Source organism: Amblyomma maculatum, chromosome 1 (assembly GCF_055883805.1).
Source record: "Amblyomma maculatum isolate TAMU_Amacu chromosome 1, ASM5588380v1, whole genome shotgun sequence".
In the NCBI taxonomy this organism is placed as follows: Eukaryota; Metazoa; Arthropoda; class Arachnida; order Ixodida; family Ixodidae; genus Amblyomma; species Amblyomma maculatum.
This window is the reverse complement of record NC_139344.1, coordinates 322,373,323-322,387,161: the sequence shown is the minus strand read 5'-3', so window position 1 is coordinate 322,387,161 and position 13,839 is coordinate 322,373,323. Positions and strand designations below refer to the sequence as shown.

General features: G+C 44.6%; 1 protein-coding gene across 4 annotated transcripts in view; it reads right to left on the bottom strand.

Annotated features, from left to right (window-relative positions):
- Positions 1–478: 478 nt before the first annotated feature.
- siz (Brefeldin-resistant Arf-GEF family protein schizo) overlaps positions 479–13,839 on the bottom strand; it is a 58,730-nt gene continuing 45,369 nt past the window's right edge. For all 4 annotated transcript variants that reach the window (XM_084580309.1, XM_084580373.1, XM_084580337.1 and 1 more), the window contains exons 7-12: positions 7,449–7,574; positions 6,977–7,076; positions 6,728–6,849; positions 4,861–5,068; positions 1,965–2,020; positions 479–1,917 (exon numbers count right to left, since the gene is read on the bottom strand). In XM_084580309.1, coding sequence (XP_084436435.1) covers positions 1,672–1,917; positions 1,965–2,020; positions 4,861–5,068; positions 6,728–6,849; positions 6,977–7,076; positions 7,449–7,574 — 858 coding nt within the window. In that variant the 3' untranslated portion in view covers positions 479–1,671. The remainder of the gene's footprint in view (positions 1,918–1,964; positions 2,021–4,860; positions 5,069–6,727; positions 6,850–6,976; positions 7,077–7,448; positions 7,575–13,839) is intronic.

Genomic DNA, 13,839 nt, shown 5'->3' with positions numbered 1-13,839 from the left:
GGCTATTTGGTTCATACATTCATAGTGAAATCCTTATGTAAGCTGTACAAAACAGGCACCTGTCTTGTGCAGCTGTATAAAAAAGGATCCCACTTTGCAGGAGTTCCATGTTGTGTTCTAATGAGGAGCTTCAGTGGCACTCATCATTGACCCCTGCAAAGGGATCAGGATCTGTACAATCACGAGTGGTGGGTCCACAGCTCATGCACGGTTGCTTTAACGTTTTCATGTTATGTTGCACACACTAGATATATATTTTGACAATGCTGCAATGCAATGGCAGAGTTTGAAAATAGTGAGAAACAATTTTTTGTCACCAACAGAAATATGTTTGTAGCTGGCAAATCCCATGCAATGCAAAAAGGTACCAGCATGAAGACTTCTCATTCCAATACAACCAGTGACAACAGCACCACAGCTGCTATTTTTTCACATGTCCATGCACAAGACTCAGTTGCACTGACAGAGCAGGAAAGCATTATGGTTTGGGCCCAAGGGCTGTTTTAATAGCAGATAGCATCTTTATTTACAAGCACATTTTCTTTTGCATTCTTTCTGGCAAAATATACATACTTGCACCCCTCACGACAAGTTTTCAGGTCAGAAGGCCTGGTCATGCAAAATAGCCAAATCTGCTAGCTGCAAGCATTGCAGACTGCATTAGCTAGTGTTTTCAAGCACATCAAAGCAGTTGGAGCACTGCCTAGTACCTTACTGGTGCTTTCAATAATTCCAGACGGATTGTGAATTTATGATGCAGAAAGGGGTATAAGTGGACGTGTACTATCAATTTCTCAGCAGCCCCACATTAATCCATTTGAAGTGCTCCTTTATGTTCCAATGAGGCCTGTACAGTGTCAAACCATAACGGATTTTTTTGAGATCTATCCGACTACCAAATGTACATGGGCAGCAACACAGTGTCATGAGCTAGAAGGTGCCCAGCTTCACTGGGGACCTCTGCATGAGTACCGTATGCATACCAGTCTTCTACTACTACTACTACCAGTAGGTTTTAATGACATGATTGGAATCAGATCTGATGTCCCCATTTGCAAACGGCAGTGGTGTCCTGCTGTGCACAGGCTCCTGAAAACTCGTGACCAGTTTTTCACTTATTTATCTGACTGCTGCAGTGAGTCAATGCGCAACATTCTGGTACTGTTAAGCAGCATTCACTCCACTACATCATTTGCATAGTATTCACTTTTGTTTACTTTATACATGCAGACATGCAGTTACTACAGCATTGCCATTCCTTGAGCAGACAGATAAGTGCAGCAAAAGGATGGCATAAATATGCAAGAAGAAATAAAACCACATCTGTGTAGGCGAGGCACGCTGCTGTGGCCTTGGGCCAGAGCTGTTTAGATGCTTGGAGTGCGCTGCAACTGCATCGTGACACTTGTGCTGAATGAGCAAGAGGAGTGGGGCCTTTATTTGGAGTGCAGGAGTTGTAAGGGAGCAGAAAGACGCTTTCATACAAAACGGGGAGGAAAAATGGGTCAGGGAACGGGTAGGTGATATATATTAAAATGCGCATCTGTTGTACTGTACATTAAGGGGAGACAGAGTCAATTTGCAAATAAAATGGCCTATCGCGTATGTACACTGGGAAAAGAAGGGAAGGGTGGAGAGGGCAAGGGAAGGTTGGGAGGACAGGCGGAAAGCCTATCCTGGTGGCTCCGTCACTGCTGGCGTCTCCGATGGTATTGTTGCGGCGGCAGTAGTTGTGATGGGGGCACTGGTCGCCCCTGTGTGTCGTCCACGCTTGCCAAAGAGGTTCCCCAGGAAACCGTGCCGGGTCCCGTCACCCGCGGTAGCTGCCATGCCATCCACATGCTGCTGCTGCTGGACCGTGTGTGGTGACGACTCCCGGCTCACCGAGCTGGCCGCCGAGGACTGGAAGGAGACTGACTGGAGGCGGGGCCTGTTGCCAGCCGCTCTGTCTGCTGCCAGCTCACCATGCCACTGTCCAGAGAACCCGCGCTGCCTCGACGAACAGGTCGTGCCGCTGTTTCTGCAAGGTCATGAACAGCACCATTTAGAGATTGCTGCGCACATGACAGCACGCAAGGACACAACATCAAAGACTCGAATGGTCTGTGGCAACTGGTTAAAGTACAGTAGAGTCCACTTATAACAATATTCAAGTGCCACAAAATCTCCATTGTTATAACCGATAATTGTTATAAATGGTTTGCACGAAAAAAGCATAACAACTGCAGAGAGGGGTCACGGACGGCAAGTGACATGCGAGCTGCACAGAGACATCGTTTTGGTGGCCCTGAAAGGGGTCTTGTAAAAAATATGAGAAGGTTGCCGCGGCCCTCAGCTTGAGAAATCCCTAAGTAACGCTGGGGTGAAGAGAGAGAGAGAGAAAGACGAAACTTTTATTTAAAAGTAGAGGAGACTGGAGCACGCAGGCCCCTGGGGTGAAATCGCCGCAAGCATCTCGCACACGTACATCTCACTGGCTTGCACAAGAAAACCCCATGTCCGTTAACCTTGCTTGCCTCACGCGAAGCGTGTCGACATCCTTCTCCATGGCATCTAGGTACACCACGTAGTGCAGCGGAAGGTCCCTCGCGAAAACAAAGCCCCAGAGGGACTGAATAAACTGCAGGGCCTCTTGCGAGAACAACGTTGAGGCAGCCTGCCCTACCGCGTCATCGTCGCTGTCGTCGTCAGGCGCCTTGTCGAACGCGTTTGCGCCCACTGTCAAGCGAGGACTTTTCTTTGTCGAACTTCTCAGAGGAGCGGATGATCGTCGACAACGTCGGTTACGATAGTGCGTACTCCTTCGCGATACTGCACTTGTCTCCAAATTGACAGCCGTGCCGTGCGCTTTCTTTTCACCGGCAACGTTATCCGATTATCAGTGGATGGATCAGCCATCTTACGTTCGGCGGCGATTCAAATGAGACGAAGAAACCGCGTGGCCAGGAACGACTTCGACGCAATCAACTTGCACAGACAGCCAAATCCGTTTGCAGAACTGCGCAAAATGAGGGACGAGCGGGTGAGTGAGCAGATCAGCGGATCAGTGCGTTGGCGAAGTCCATTTGTGTTTCGTAAGGTGGCGCAGCGCAGAGCTCTGGGCGCAGTCTATTTGTGTTCCGAGGGGTGGAAGGACAGCGGGAGAAAGGCACGCGGGCTTACAATGCGGAGAAGGCCAGAAAACAGGTTCTATTGTATGAGCGCGCGGCGGGGAGGGTGCAGTAGCTGGAATTTCTTCCTTTTTTTTCTTTTCAAGGATTTCGCATTCAACTACCTTTTGGCACGAGAACTCATGAGCGAGACTTCATTGTTATAACCGATAATGTGGCAAGGGGGCATTGTAGTAAGCGGGTTATTTTACCATAGAAAACATACAAAAGTAGACGGTACAGCAGGTTTTCATTGTTGTAACCGATATATTGTTAAAACCGGTATCGTTATAAGTGGACACGACTGTAATGGCACCACAATTACTCCAGATCATCACAAGATGCAACAATTCCAGGTCACAACCTCAGATACTGCCACTGGCTGCCATATGCTGAGTGCACTCAGGTTGAGGATGAAACAAGGTTCTGGCAGTAAACTAGAGTATAGTAATAATATGTATAGTAGCATACCTGCCAACCTGAAGATTTCAAAATTCGTAAAACCTCTGCGACCGGGGGGGAGGGGGGGGGGGGGGGGGGGGGGGGGGGGGAGGAGGAGGAGGAGTTTTCTCGGAAACAGATGAGAGAAACTCCGCGTTTTGTTGACAGAGCTGAATATTCTCTCACATTCAGCGTTACTGTGGGGAATGGAGAGTATGCCCAGCACAACCATTGAGATTCTGCGGGATCTGGGCGATCCGTCGACATCTCGAATGCTTCCCAATTGCGACCACTGCATGTCGCACCTTGGCTCATTCAGTATGTCTGCTAGAATCTGGTAAGCTTGTATGTTGGCAAACTCCACTTCGAGTGCATCAATTGTTTCTTCTCTTGTTTCTCCACTCTGCTGGGGCAGAATATTAAAAACGCCGTGAAATGGCATTTTGCACGAATCACACCGAGGTCGCTGTCGCTGCGAACAAAACTTGTCAGGCTCGGCTGGCTGTCCGCGGCTTGCACGTATCTTTGGTGCTTTTTCGAAGCGATGTGGATCTTTATGTCAGACTTGCCACCATGTGAAATGTTAACATCACAGGCACACGTGGTGCAAAATCCAAACTTCTTTCTTAGACGGCACGAAGCATGAAAATTCTGCCGCGTACGACATCAAAAATACTTGGAAGTACTGTCGCGGCTTTGAGCCCGCCATTGCACTGCGAACCGCTACTACTAAAACTTCAAAGTCACACCGAGTCGGACGCGGCCGCAGATCACGCAAAAACAGAGGCCAACACCGAAGTTGTCTAAACACGTGAACAAAGGAACAGCCACTAGCCAGGCAGAGGCGGTATCGAGTTTTGGATATGGATTCGTGTTCCCTGAGTAGACGAAAGAAGTCACTACAACGTTTGCAGCTGCTGATGATGATATTACAAATATGTGTTGCCCTCTCGTGGCCGCCAAACCATAATAGTGTTAACATGGCCTCCGAGATTACCCTTCCGCGCGTGTGGTGTTATCTCGGAGGCCATGATGTTAATAGATGTCCACACTTTTTTTTTTTCCTGAAAATAAAACATTTCCTGTAAAATTTCCCACAAGATTCATAAAATCGTAAGACTGGTCAAAATTTGTACATTTTACGGAAAATTCGCAAGAGTTGGCAGGTATGATAGCAGTGAGAGCCACCACTCACAATGATATGGGTGGTTTCTGAAACGGAACAAGCATTAAAAGGCTGGGCAGAGATTTCATGATCAGTGCCACTCACGCTGGTCATGCAGGTCCAGCAGTGAGTTGGAGAGGGCCGACCGCTTGAGGCAGGGGCTCTGCGCCAGCAGGGTACTGCCGCCACCGCCCGCCCCCTCTCCTGTGGCTTCCATGTCTGCTAGCCCAGAGTCCCGCTGTTCCCACGGGCTGCGGAGTGCCTGCTGTTTCTCCAGCTCACCTTCAATGCGCAGGCTTTCCATCTCGTCCATCTGCGCACAAAGAAACTGGTTTCTAGTCTGGCATTCACAGCATTTTCCTCCCAGCTACCCATTCCAGCTTTGTCAAAAAAATGATACTCTAATAAAATGCTAAGCTGGAGTTCACATTTGCAAGACAGCCGAACAAGAAATGAGTGAGCAAAGCTGGCGTCTTTGAGCAAAGCTGGCGTCTTGATTCTGCCACTTTTCACCACCACTATTATTGCACCATACCAGATTGACGCTGACTGTATTTCTTCCCATGTAAGCACTTGCGCTTTGTGGAAACCTAACAGGCTGTTTGATCAAGCTCATGCCTTCACAAGGTGACTGAACATGTTTTTGCTCTGCTGTACAAGGTGGCATCTATGCTGGTACATATTAGTTTAACTCATTAGCAGCTTGATAATTAGCAAGCCCATGTCAGCATCAACAGGTTTGCAGGTTAAAAAAAATGATAATGTGGCAAGAAAACTTCACAAATGTGTGTTTTGCTAATGCAGAATTTTCTGCTTTCACGTAAGACCAGTGATCGCTCAGTTCTACCTCAGCCCGGCAAGAGCCATTTGCAACTGCAAGGATAGATTTTTTTTTTCATTTCATTCATATATATGAACCCTCTCCCCTTCACCTAATGGTTGACAAAAGCCAGAGGAGCCTCACAGTGCTACCGGCTTTGGTAACACAAATTTGTTTTCACATCTATCTCGACATTGCTACTGAGTACAGCTTGTGCATGCACAATAATGGTTAAAGCAAAAGGTTTGGTATGTTACGGCAAGCAAAGTTCATTATTTTTCTGACCACTAAAGGTGAAATCTTTGCTGTTTATATACAACAGCTTATATACAACAGCTTTGAGATAGACAGTAGGACAATGATATATCACCACTGATAACTTTGGAATAATAATTTCCTACTTGGAGAGTGCAGGTCTTCCAAGCACTCTTTCCATGCCACTATGTTAACACGAACATGCGAGCAGGGTGCAAGTGCGGACTATTCGGTTGATCATACTCGATTAAAACAGAATGTAAACACAAGAGGGCACACAGAGCACAGTGTATGTCCTGTTCTGTCTATGTTCATGTTCCTGCCCCTTCTGTCATTTTAATCGAGGGATTTTACTGTACCAATGTTGCTTACCATCTTGTTCCCTAACATGAGAGGTGTGCGGGTTAAACAGGCCTCCTACACCTCTTTTTGTCACAAGGTTCGTTACATTCCAGCAGCTCTTTGTTCCCAAGGCAGACTCGCACAATTTTATACTGGAGCCCGATTTTTTGTTTGTTTGTTCGCTGCTCGTAACTTACCCTCCCTCCCTCAGCAAGTTTATCCTCGTACTGCCACAGCTGGTTCCAGCAAGTGTACTAAGCTAATTTCACAGTGAGAGACAGTCTGCAGCAGCTCAGCTAACACTACTGCCGGAGGGCAATCTTTCATTTGAGTCCCCATATTAACTGATATGACCACGTGTGCACTCTCCATCCATTGTGCATGTTCCAGTGGACCCTGTTCACCGAGTGGTGGCATGGAATCAGTGCTGAGTCTCACCTCGATTGTGCGCAGCCACAGGTGCCGCTGGCCCGCAAGCCTACAAACCTGACCTCAAGAAGGCACATGTTTCTCCATAACCTTCCTGCAAGACTGCTCTATCTGAAGCCTGCTTGCCTCAAGGATGGACTCCCTCAGGTCGTCAACAAACTTGCACCGGTCATGCTCGTTCCGAGCGTTCAGGGTCATCAGAGCTCTGTCATCCACACGCTGCGTCAGGCTGATTCCGTGTGGGTAGTCTGCAAAAGAAGAGGCCAACCACAGCTAACCACATTGCTAATTAATATCCTTCACTACCAGAACTAGGCCACGGTATAAAGAACCCATGTTAGCCCGCTGCACTCAGTACGCTGGAGCTGTACTCACAGGGTGCCTCAAATAGTGCCACGTTCATTCCACACAAGGGCAGTGACTGTCGGAAGGCATACTGGACACTGTTTTTCTTCTTGCTGAATATTTTTGTCACCTGCATGAAGTGCACAACTCTTGAAACTTCTCCCCAAGTACCAAAACACAATGACAAGCTTTACGTAGTTATGTGCGCACGAGTACACATCTACATTAACAGGCATCAGGCACATTACCATTGCCATTAACAGCTGTTGCGTCAGACAGAAAAGTCAACCCAAGTATGCTGGTGTGTAAATTTATTGCAAAAAGGTGGCACTGAATCCTGTTGTGCTACTAAAGCTGCAAACAGCCCCAGAGGCTATGCCTATTGGTATGTGATGCTACTAGCAACGCACTTCACGAGATGGAAAGCAGAGAGCTGACGACAGTCCAAAACTGCTTTTATGAGCAGAGAAAGGCTGTAGCATGCATGATGCCAAGCACTCACCAGGAGAAGGTCGTTGAAAAGGAACACTTCACGCTGGTGCACACCGGGACGCTCTTTTTTATGCACATCATAGACCTCGTACAGACGGCAGTAACACACAAGACGACGGTGGGCCAGAGCCAGGTTCTGCAAATGTAGCCACACAGCACACCTCAGTTGCGAATGAACCAGAATGAAGGCTGAAAAAGGCCATCACAAGGCCGCACAAGTGCGCGCCACTGAGGCTGCACGCGGTATGCGATATAGTGAGGCCTTTCCAGCCATCAGAATTTATTTAATATAGAAGATTTTCTCACTATTCATTGCATTACAGGACAGAGCAAGTATCCATGTGCCCTTCACTTTAATGATTTATTTTAAACCACCTGGGACCTTGCATTTCTCTCCTACACCATAATGCGGCCCCTCAGTAGCAGCCAAATATCATAGCCTCAAAGTTACCAAAGGAAGTAACCTCCCACCACATGAAAGCATAATGGCAGCAGTGTTCATGCACCGTGAAATAAGAAAGATCAGCATGTTATATAACAAGACATGATACACACTTACATTCATTTCATTTTGGAAATAATCAGCGCACACAGACAAGAATTAAGATCAGTGGATACACGTGTGTCCACTGATCTTTGTCCTCGTTTGTGTGCACTGATTATTTCCAAAATGAATTGCATCCAACTAGCCCAACTCTCCGTTCTTTTGCAACATTCATTTCCCCTCAATTTCCTTAGCATGTTCAATGATGACAAACTTCCTCTATCTTCACAGAAATGTAAAATATGTAGTACTATACTAAGCAACACCAATCTCTTTGAGGGCATTACAATGAACATTTAAGCAAACCTATGAAAAGGAACAAAATATATACTTCCTTGGCTGCTCTATACTCACATCAAACAAACAAAAGAGTGTTTCAGACTACATGTGCCAAACATGTTTTGTGAACTAAAACAAGGTTTAGTATAACTCACAGCCAGACACAAAATTAGGGCTCAGTCTAACAGTGCATCCACCCTTCACATTACACAAAGTCAATAGTGGAAACTAGCTGCCACCTGTGGAACACTTGAGAAGCTATTCATACAGTAGACTTGCAATAATTCAAACTCTGATCATTCTAAGTTTCATTTAATTCACATAAATTTCAGTTTTAGTAGGCTGGCGATATCTTCAGTGCACTTTAAGGCTGCTTAATTAACGCCAAGGTTTCGGTTAATAACTTTTGTCCTGCTACAAAACTCGTGGTGCACGAAAGTATGGCAGGTGAAGTCAGATATATCAGGCTCATGGCAGCATGTGAGCCAATAATTCAACCCCTCCAAATAGTTAACTTGGACATAGTCCAGAGTGAAGCAGTATCAAAGTCCCAACGGTACTCCAAGCACCCTATTGCTGCATAGTATTTTGTTTTCAGAGCTTCGCCACGAGCTTGCGGCAAAGCTATCGGCTGTGCAGCAATGGTCCAAGCCAAGCTACGTACAAATTTGAATGATGACTTGTGCACATGTTTTTTCTTTCTTTCTAAATTTTTGCTTCTTTAGTTGAAAGCACCTTTTTTAACTGCTCCTCAGTTTCCAGAAATTCCCACTGCACAGACCAGCTGCTACAATGACTAACCTTAGTAGGACCCCAAATTGTGACGACTTGCCTGGCATCATAGCTAACACTCGAATGTTTGCGTCACACACTGGTAACCATCCTGTGGGTTCTTTAAAGGCATTTCACTGCTCTGGGGGAAATGTGTGCTCACTGGGATGAAAATGTACATTTATCACGAGCTAATCATTGTTGTTTTGGTGAAGCCTCCTGATGTGTGCGTATACCCACTGATGACAAGGCTCAACTGCTATTGCACCATCACACTTATCTAGGAGGCTGCTTAATAATTTGGAGGAGCACTGCTTGACATTCTCTACTTTAGGGCTCACAATACGGCTCGACGAAGCTGAAAAAATGACTTCAGTGCAGTTTCCAGTGAAAAGCAAAATGCGATTCCTTCAATTAAATCTGCTGTGACGAGAAAAGGTTTTAGCAAAGCTCTGTTGAAGCTATTCGAAGATTCGGCATTCGGATACTTCACCATTTCTTATCGCACCTAGAGGTCCTGACTAATGTGGTTTCACTGTATTCATAAACCCCCCAGTGCATTACTGATCTAAAAAAAGTGAAAAGTGGAAAAACAGCATTTCGTCTATTGAGCTACAACTCTCGAGTACTAGAGCTCTGCGTTCATGTTTAGTCATCCTTAAGGAAGGAAAAGTTCCATTCAGAACAGCGACCCCGAGGCCAGACAGCATTATCCACAAAGAAATGTTTGCCGTTCATGCATTTTCTGTGATGTCAAATGACCAAAGCTCCAAGTGTGAAAAATTAAAGGAAACGTGGTATCATGGTAAATGCTCAAAGCTACGGGCGTTAATTCCTGGAACAAGAAACAGCTCTATGTGCAATGACTGGATGCACAAACTTCATGAAAAGCTTGTCACTATGAATGACATGTATGCATGCAGGTGTTTTGAGGAAGCCCAGCATCTTTTTGGGAGGAGTGGTTTTCCCTTTCCATCCCTTTCCATTTCCATTTCGAAGAGCTATCAACAGCTCTGTTGTATATGTTAGTGGAAGTGGACCACATTTATTCTGTTAGGACCACTTCATATGCCATGAACCACATATGATCCATGGTTTTCCCGTAGACTCATCTAAGCAGATATTATGACAACTATAGGTTCGGTTCCCATGCAGTTCATTCCTTTTTTTTTTTTCCCCCAGTAGACAGTGATGTAGAAATAATTGTTGAGAACAGGTAGGTCTGAAATGTAAAAAAAAAAACATGCGTCCAAATCTCGTCAGGATGTGCTACGAATTCGGCGTCATTAACTCTAATCCGCTGCATCTACTATGGTGTGTGTATATATATATATATATATATATATATATATATTTTTTTTTTTTTACAGTGTTAGAAAAAGAGTGAGGATTAGTCCATAAGCTTGACCAGCCTGGAACTTCCGAAGTAAGCATACTTCCAATTTAATTTAGATCTTGAGCAGTTGTGTGTGATCACTGAGTTTACTGTGTTTTTTGGGCTTCCTCTCGTAGACTTCAAAGAAGAGCTCCTTGAGCCGATTTAACACTTTGATGGCAAGTCAGATTGCAATTCGGCACCCTCCGCAAGATGTACAGACAATAACCACAAAAAGTTCAAAAACAGTACCTGTACGCTGTGCTATAAGCAGATGATCCAAGTGAAAATGTCATTTAGCAATGTCGTTATAGAAATCTACACACCCTCAGAGTCGACCTCACCACATAACATAATGCTGTTTTTTTGGTAACTAGGCTCCACTGCTCTCTGCTAGTGTTATAAGGAGAATAGGTACATCAAAATCGCAACAACCGCCCTGGAACTGGATGACCACTGCTTCCAAACAGAAATAAAGAAAGAAACTTTCATATTAGCATGTCAAATTTTCACAACTAAGAAAGGAGGAACAATATTACAGTAGAACGTCGAGCTAGCTAGTCGGACATGATGAAACACTCGGCAGAATAGATGAAAACACATAGAAGAGGCATACAGACACACACATCGTCCTTGTTTATGTGTCTGTGCGCTTCTTCTGTGTTGTCATCTATTCTGCTGCGTGTTTCATTAAGAAAGAAGGCAGTGTAGCACATTTTTTGAAGCGAAAGCTTCACTGGGGTTGGTAAAGCAATCGTCGCCCAAGCCCCAGTTTGACATTCAAGTGACTTTGACAGATACTGCGCCTTTCCTTTTTCATAAACCAATTTACAATTAAAGAAACAGCTTCACTACACTAGGTAGATATAGTCTTTGCATGACACTAAAGTGCCCTTGACCTAATTAGGTGTAGGTGTCCACCCCAAATTATACTGCACTTCTTTTCCCCAGAAACTAACTTAAAGGAAGAGGCAGCCTTGTGTTGTGAGATGTCTAGGCACATTAAAGGACCCCATAGTCCTCCACTACAGGACCTCTTTCCACCTTCACTCCTGCCTTCCTTTAAGTCCCGATAGATACTGCATTTTTTCTTTCTTATAAACTAATTTACAACTTCCTTTCCCTCAAGCCTGACAGGTATCGTGCCTTTTCTTTCTTATAAGCCAATAACAATTTGCAAGAAAAATATGAAAGCATGACCTTGAACAGGTTAGGTGTCGGTGTCCAAATTTCACTGTGTCCACCCAATAGAATAGGGGTCCCATGTGCTGTGCTATGTCAGCACACACATCGAAATTACTGGAGCCTTCCATTATGGTATCCCTTTCTCTCTTTCCACTTTTACTCCCATCTTCTTCCCTTTCCTTACAGCACAATTTAGGTGACCACAGAACAAGTGTGACAGATACTGCGCCTTTCCTATGAACCAATTATTATAAAAAATTATGAAAAAAATTAAGGATTGAAAAGGCGCTGTTACAGAGGCTATTCCTGTACAGCTTTCGCTCATCTTTGTGGCTTTTCTTTTGATACTTATGTCTTTTTAGACTGTTCTTTGAGAAAGTTTGTAGAGAAATTCTTCCTTTACGTTGCCTACACTGTTTAAGCCACATTTTGTACATGCATGAGAGAGTCTAACTACATTTAGCATGTGTTATATCAGGATCCTGCAAGTATTTCATTCAATAAATAACTCATTTTCCAGACATCCCAGTCTCCTTTTCCCCGTGGTTCTGAAGATGTTAACAGCGTAAAAAGAAAATACAGATACACAAGCCATTTTTAAATGCAAGGAAAGAACCTTGTACTACGTATATTCTGAAATTTTTTTTCTGATGGAGTCTTACTTTTATATTCATGCCCTTTTCAACCCTTAATTCTTTATTCTCAGAAGTTCAAAAGAAATCAAAATTTTCATGTTATCTATATCGCATAAATGAATATGAGGTGGGGTTTATATGAGCAGAAGGTCTGTTAAGCATGGTTTTGCACCGTTTATCAACGCTGTACACTGCCTGAAATAGGCAGATCCTTCTGCTTCTGAGATAGCACTTTTAACATGCCTTTTCACTCCATGATTTTAAGAACATTTTTTGTTTAAGTTGGTTTCAGGAGAAAGGAAGGCACAGCATCTATTTCACCTTTGGTTAGACATTACACAGTATAACCCCTTTGTAGTAAAGTCCCCCAGACCAGCAAAAATGTTTACTATATCAGGGCCTTTACAATATCAGGTGTTGGTTATGACATGGCCCCCCCAAGATGCTGTCTGCTAATTAAATTGCTACTCAAATAACGCGTTTTGTTGCGTTATTTAAGTAAAAAAAAAAAAAAAAAAAAAAACTTTCACTCTTCTTTTATAGTCTCTTAGTAATATCCCCCCCCCCCCCCTCCCCCTTTCTTCTCAGTTATAAGATTAGTTTGCTTGCATCTTGTGGAAGGACTTCTTAAGCATGAATGCAACGTGGCAACAAACACAGCTGAAATTGATTTCATGTGAAAACCAAAGCCTTGCGTGAACACTGCATCATCTTCCACTGTTTCTGCCTTTTAAATGTTTAGACACACCATATCACAAGGTTGTGCAAAGCTTGTCATGCCCTTCCTTTGTGTTTGAAGACCATCACATTCAAAGGTCAGACTTGAGGGAAGTGTAGAAAATATTTTAATTCCTTTTTAAAATTTGTGGAAGTGGTCGCTCTTTCATGCCGGACCTATTGCTATCGCATTGACTGTGATGTAGGTTCACTGAAAAAAACCACAATCAAGTATTTGTGACGTCATTGCACAGTTTTCTGATGCAAGAAACTATGCTGCTGGTCAGCTCGTTCCAACAGTTCTAACGCACAGACAGCACGACAGCTCACTGTAGGCAAAATTATGCTTAATGAAATATTATTTCACTAAAATTTTCGAAGGCTGTAACCGCGTGACAATGGTCGGCGGACGGCGTTGTTGTCGGTCGCCGTAGCAGAGACCGGAGTGGCCGACGGTGCAGCAGTGAGGCAGAGTAGCACTCGGTCAACAGTAGCATGCCTGCACTGCTCTCTGCCTGCCCTACTCGTCGCTAGGCCTAGTTGGTTTCGCCAGACGGCACTCAGAACGAGCCGGCGATTCAACGCTGTAATAAAGGTTTAGTCACCGCTTTACTATAGGAAGCCTATCTCATAATAAAATAAGCTCGATAAAACGTGTGTATGGAGACTATCCTCAATCAGCCTAATTTTCCCTCCACAAGTAGCGGCGACGACTGTTCCAGGCCGCTTACAGCATTGCTCAGCGCATCGGGGTCACACTGGCGCTTCGCGGTGATTTTACGTGCGTCCTACGATGTAAGCAATTGTCAATTTCAGTTCACTGTTGCCAAACTATACTCGATCATTGTTTTTATCTGCTAAAATTTGTGAATTTTCTCTAAACTATCACCAGATT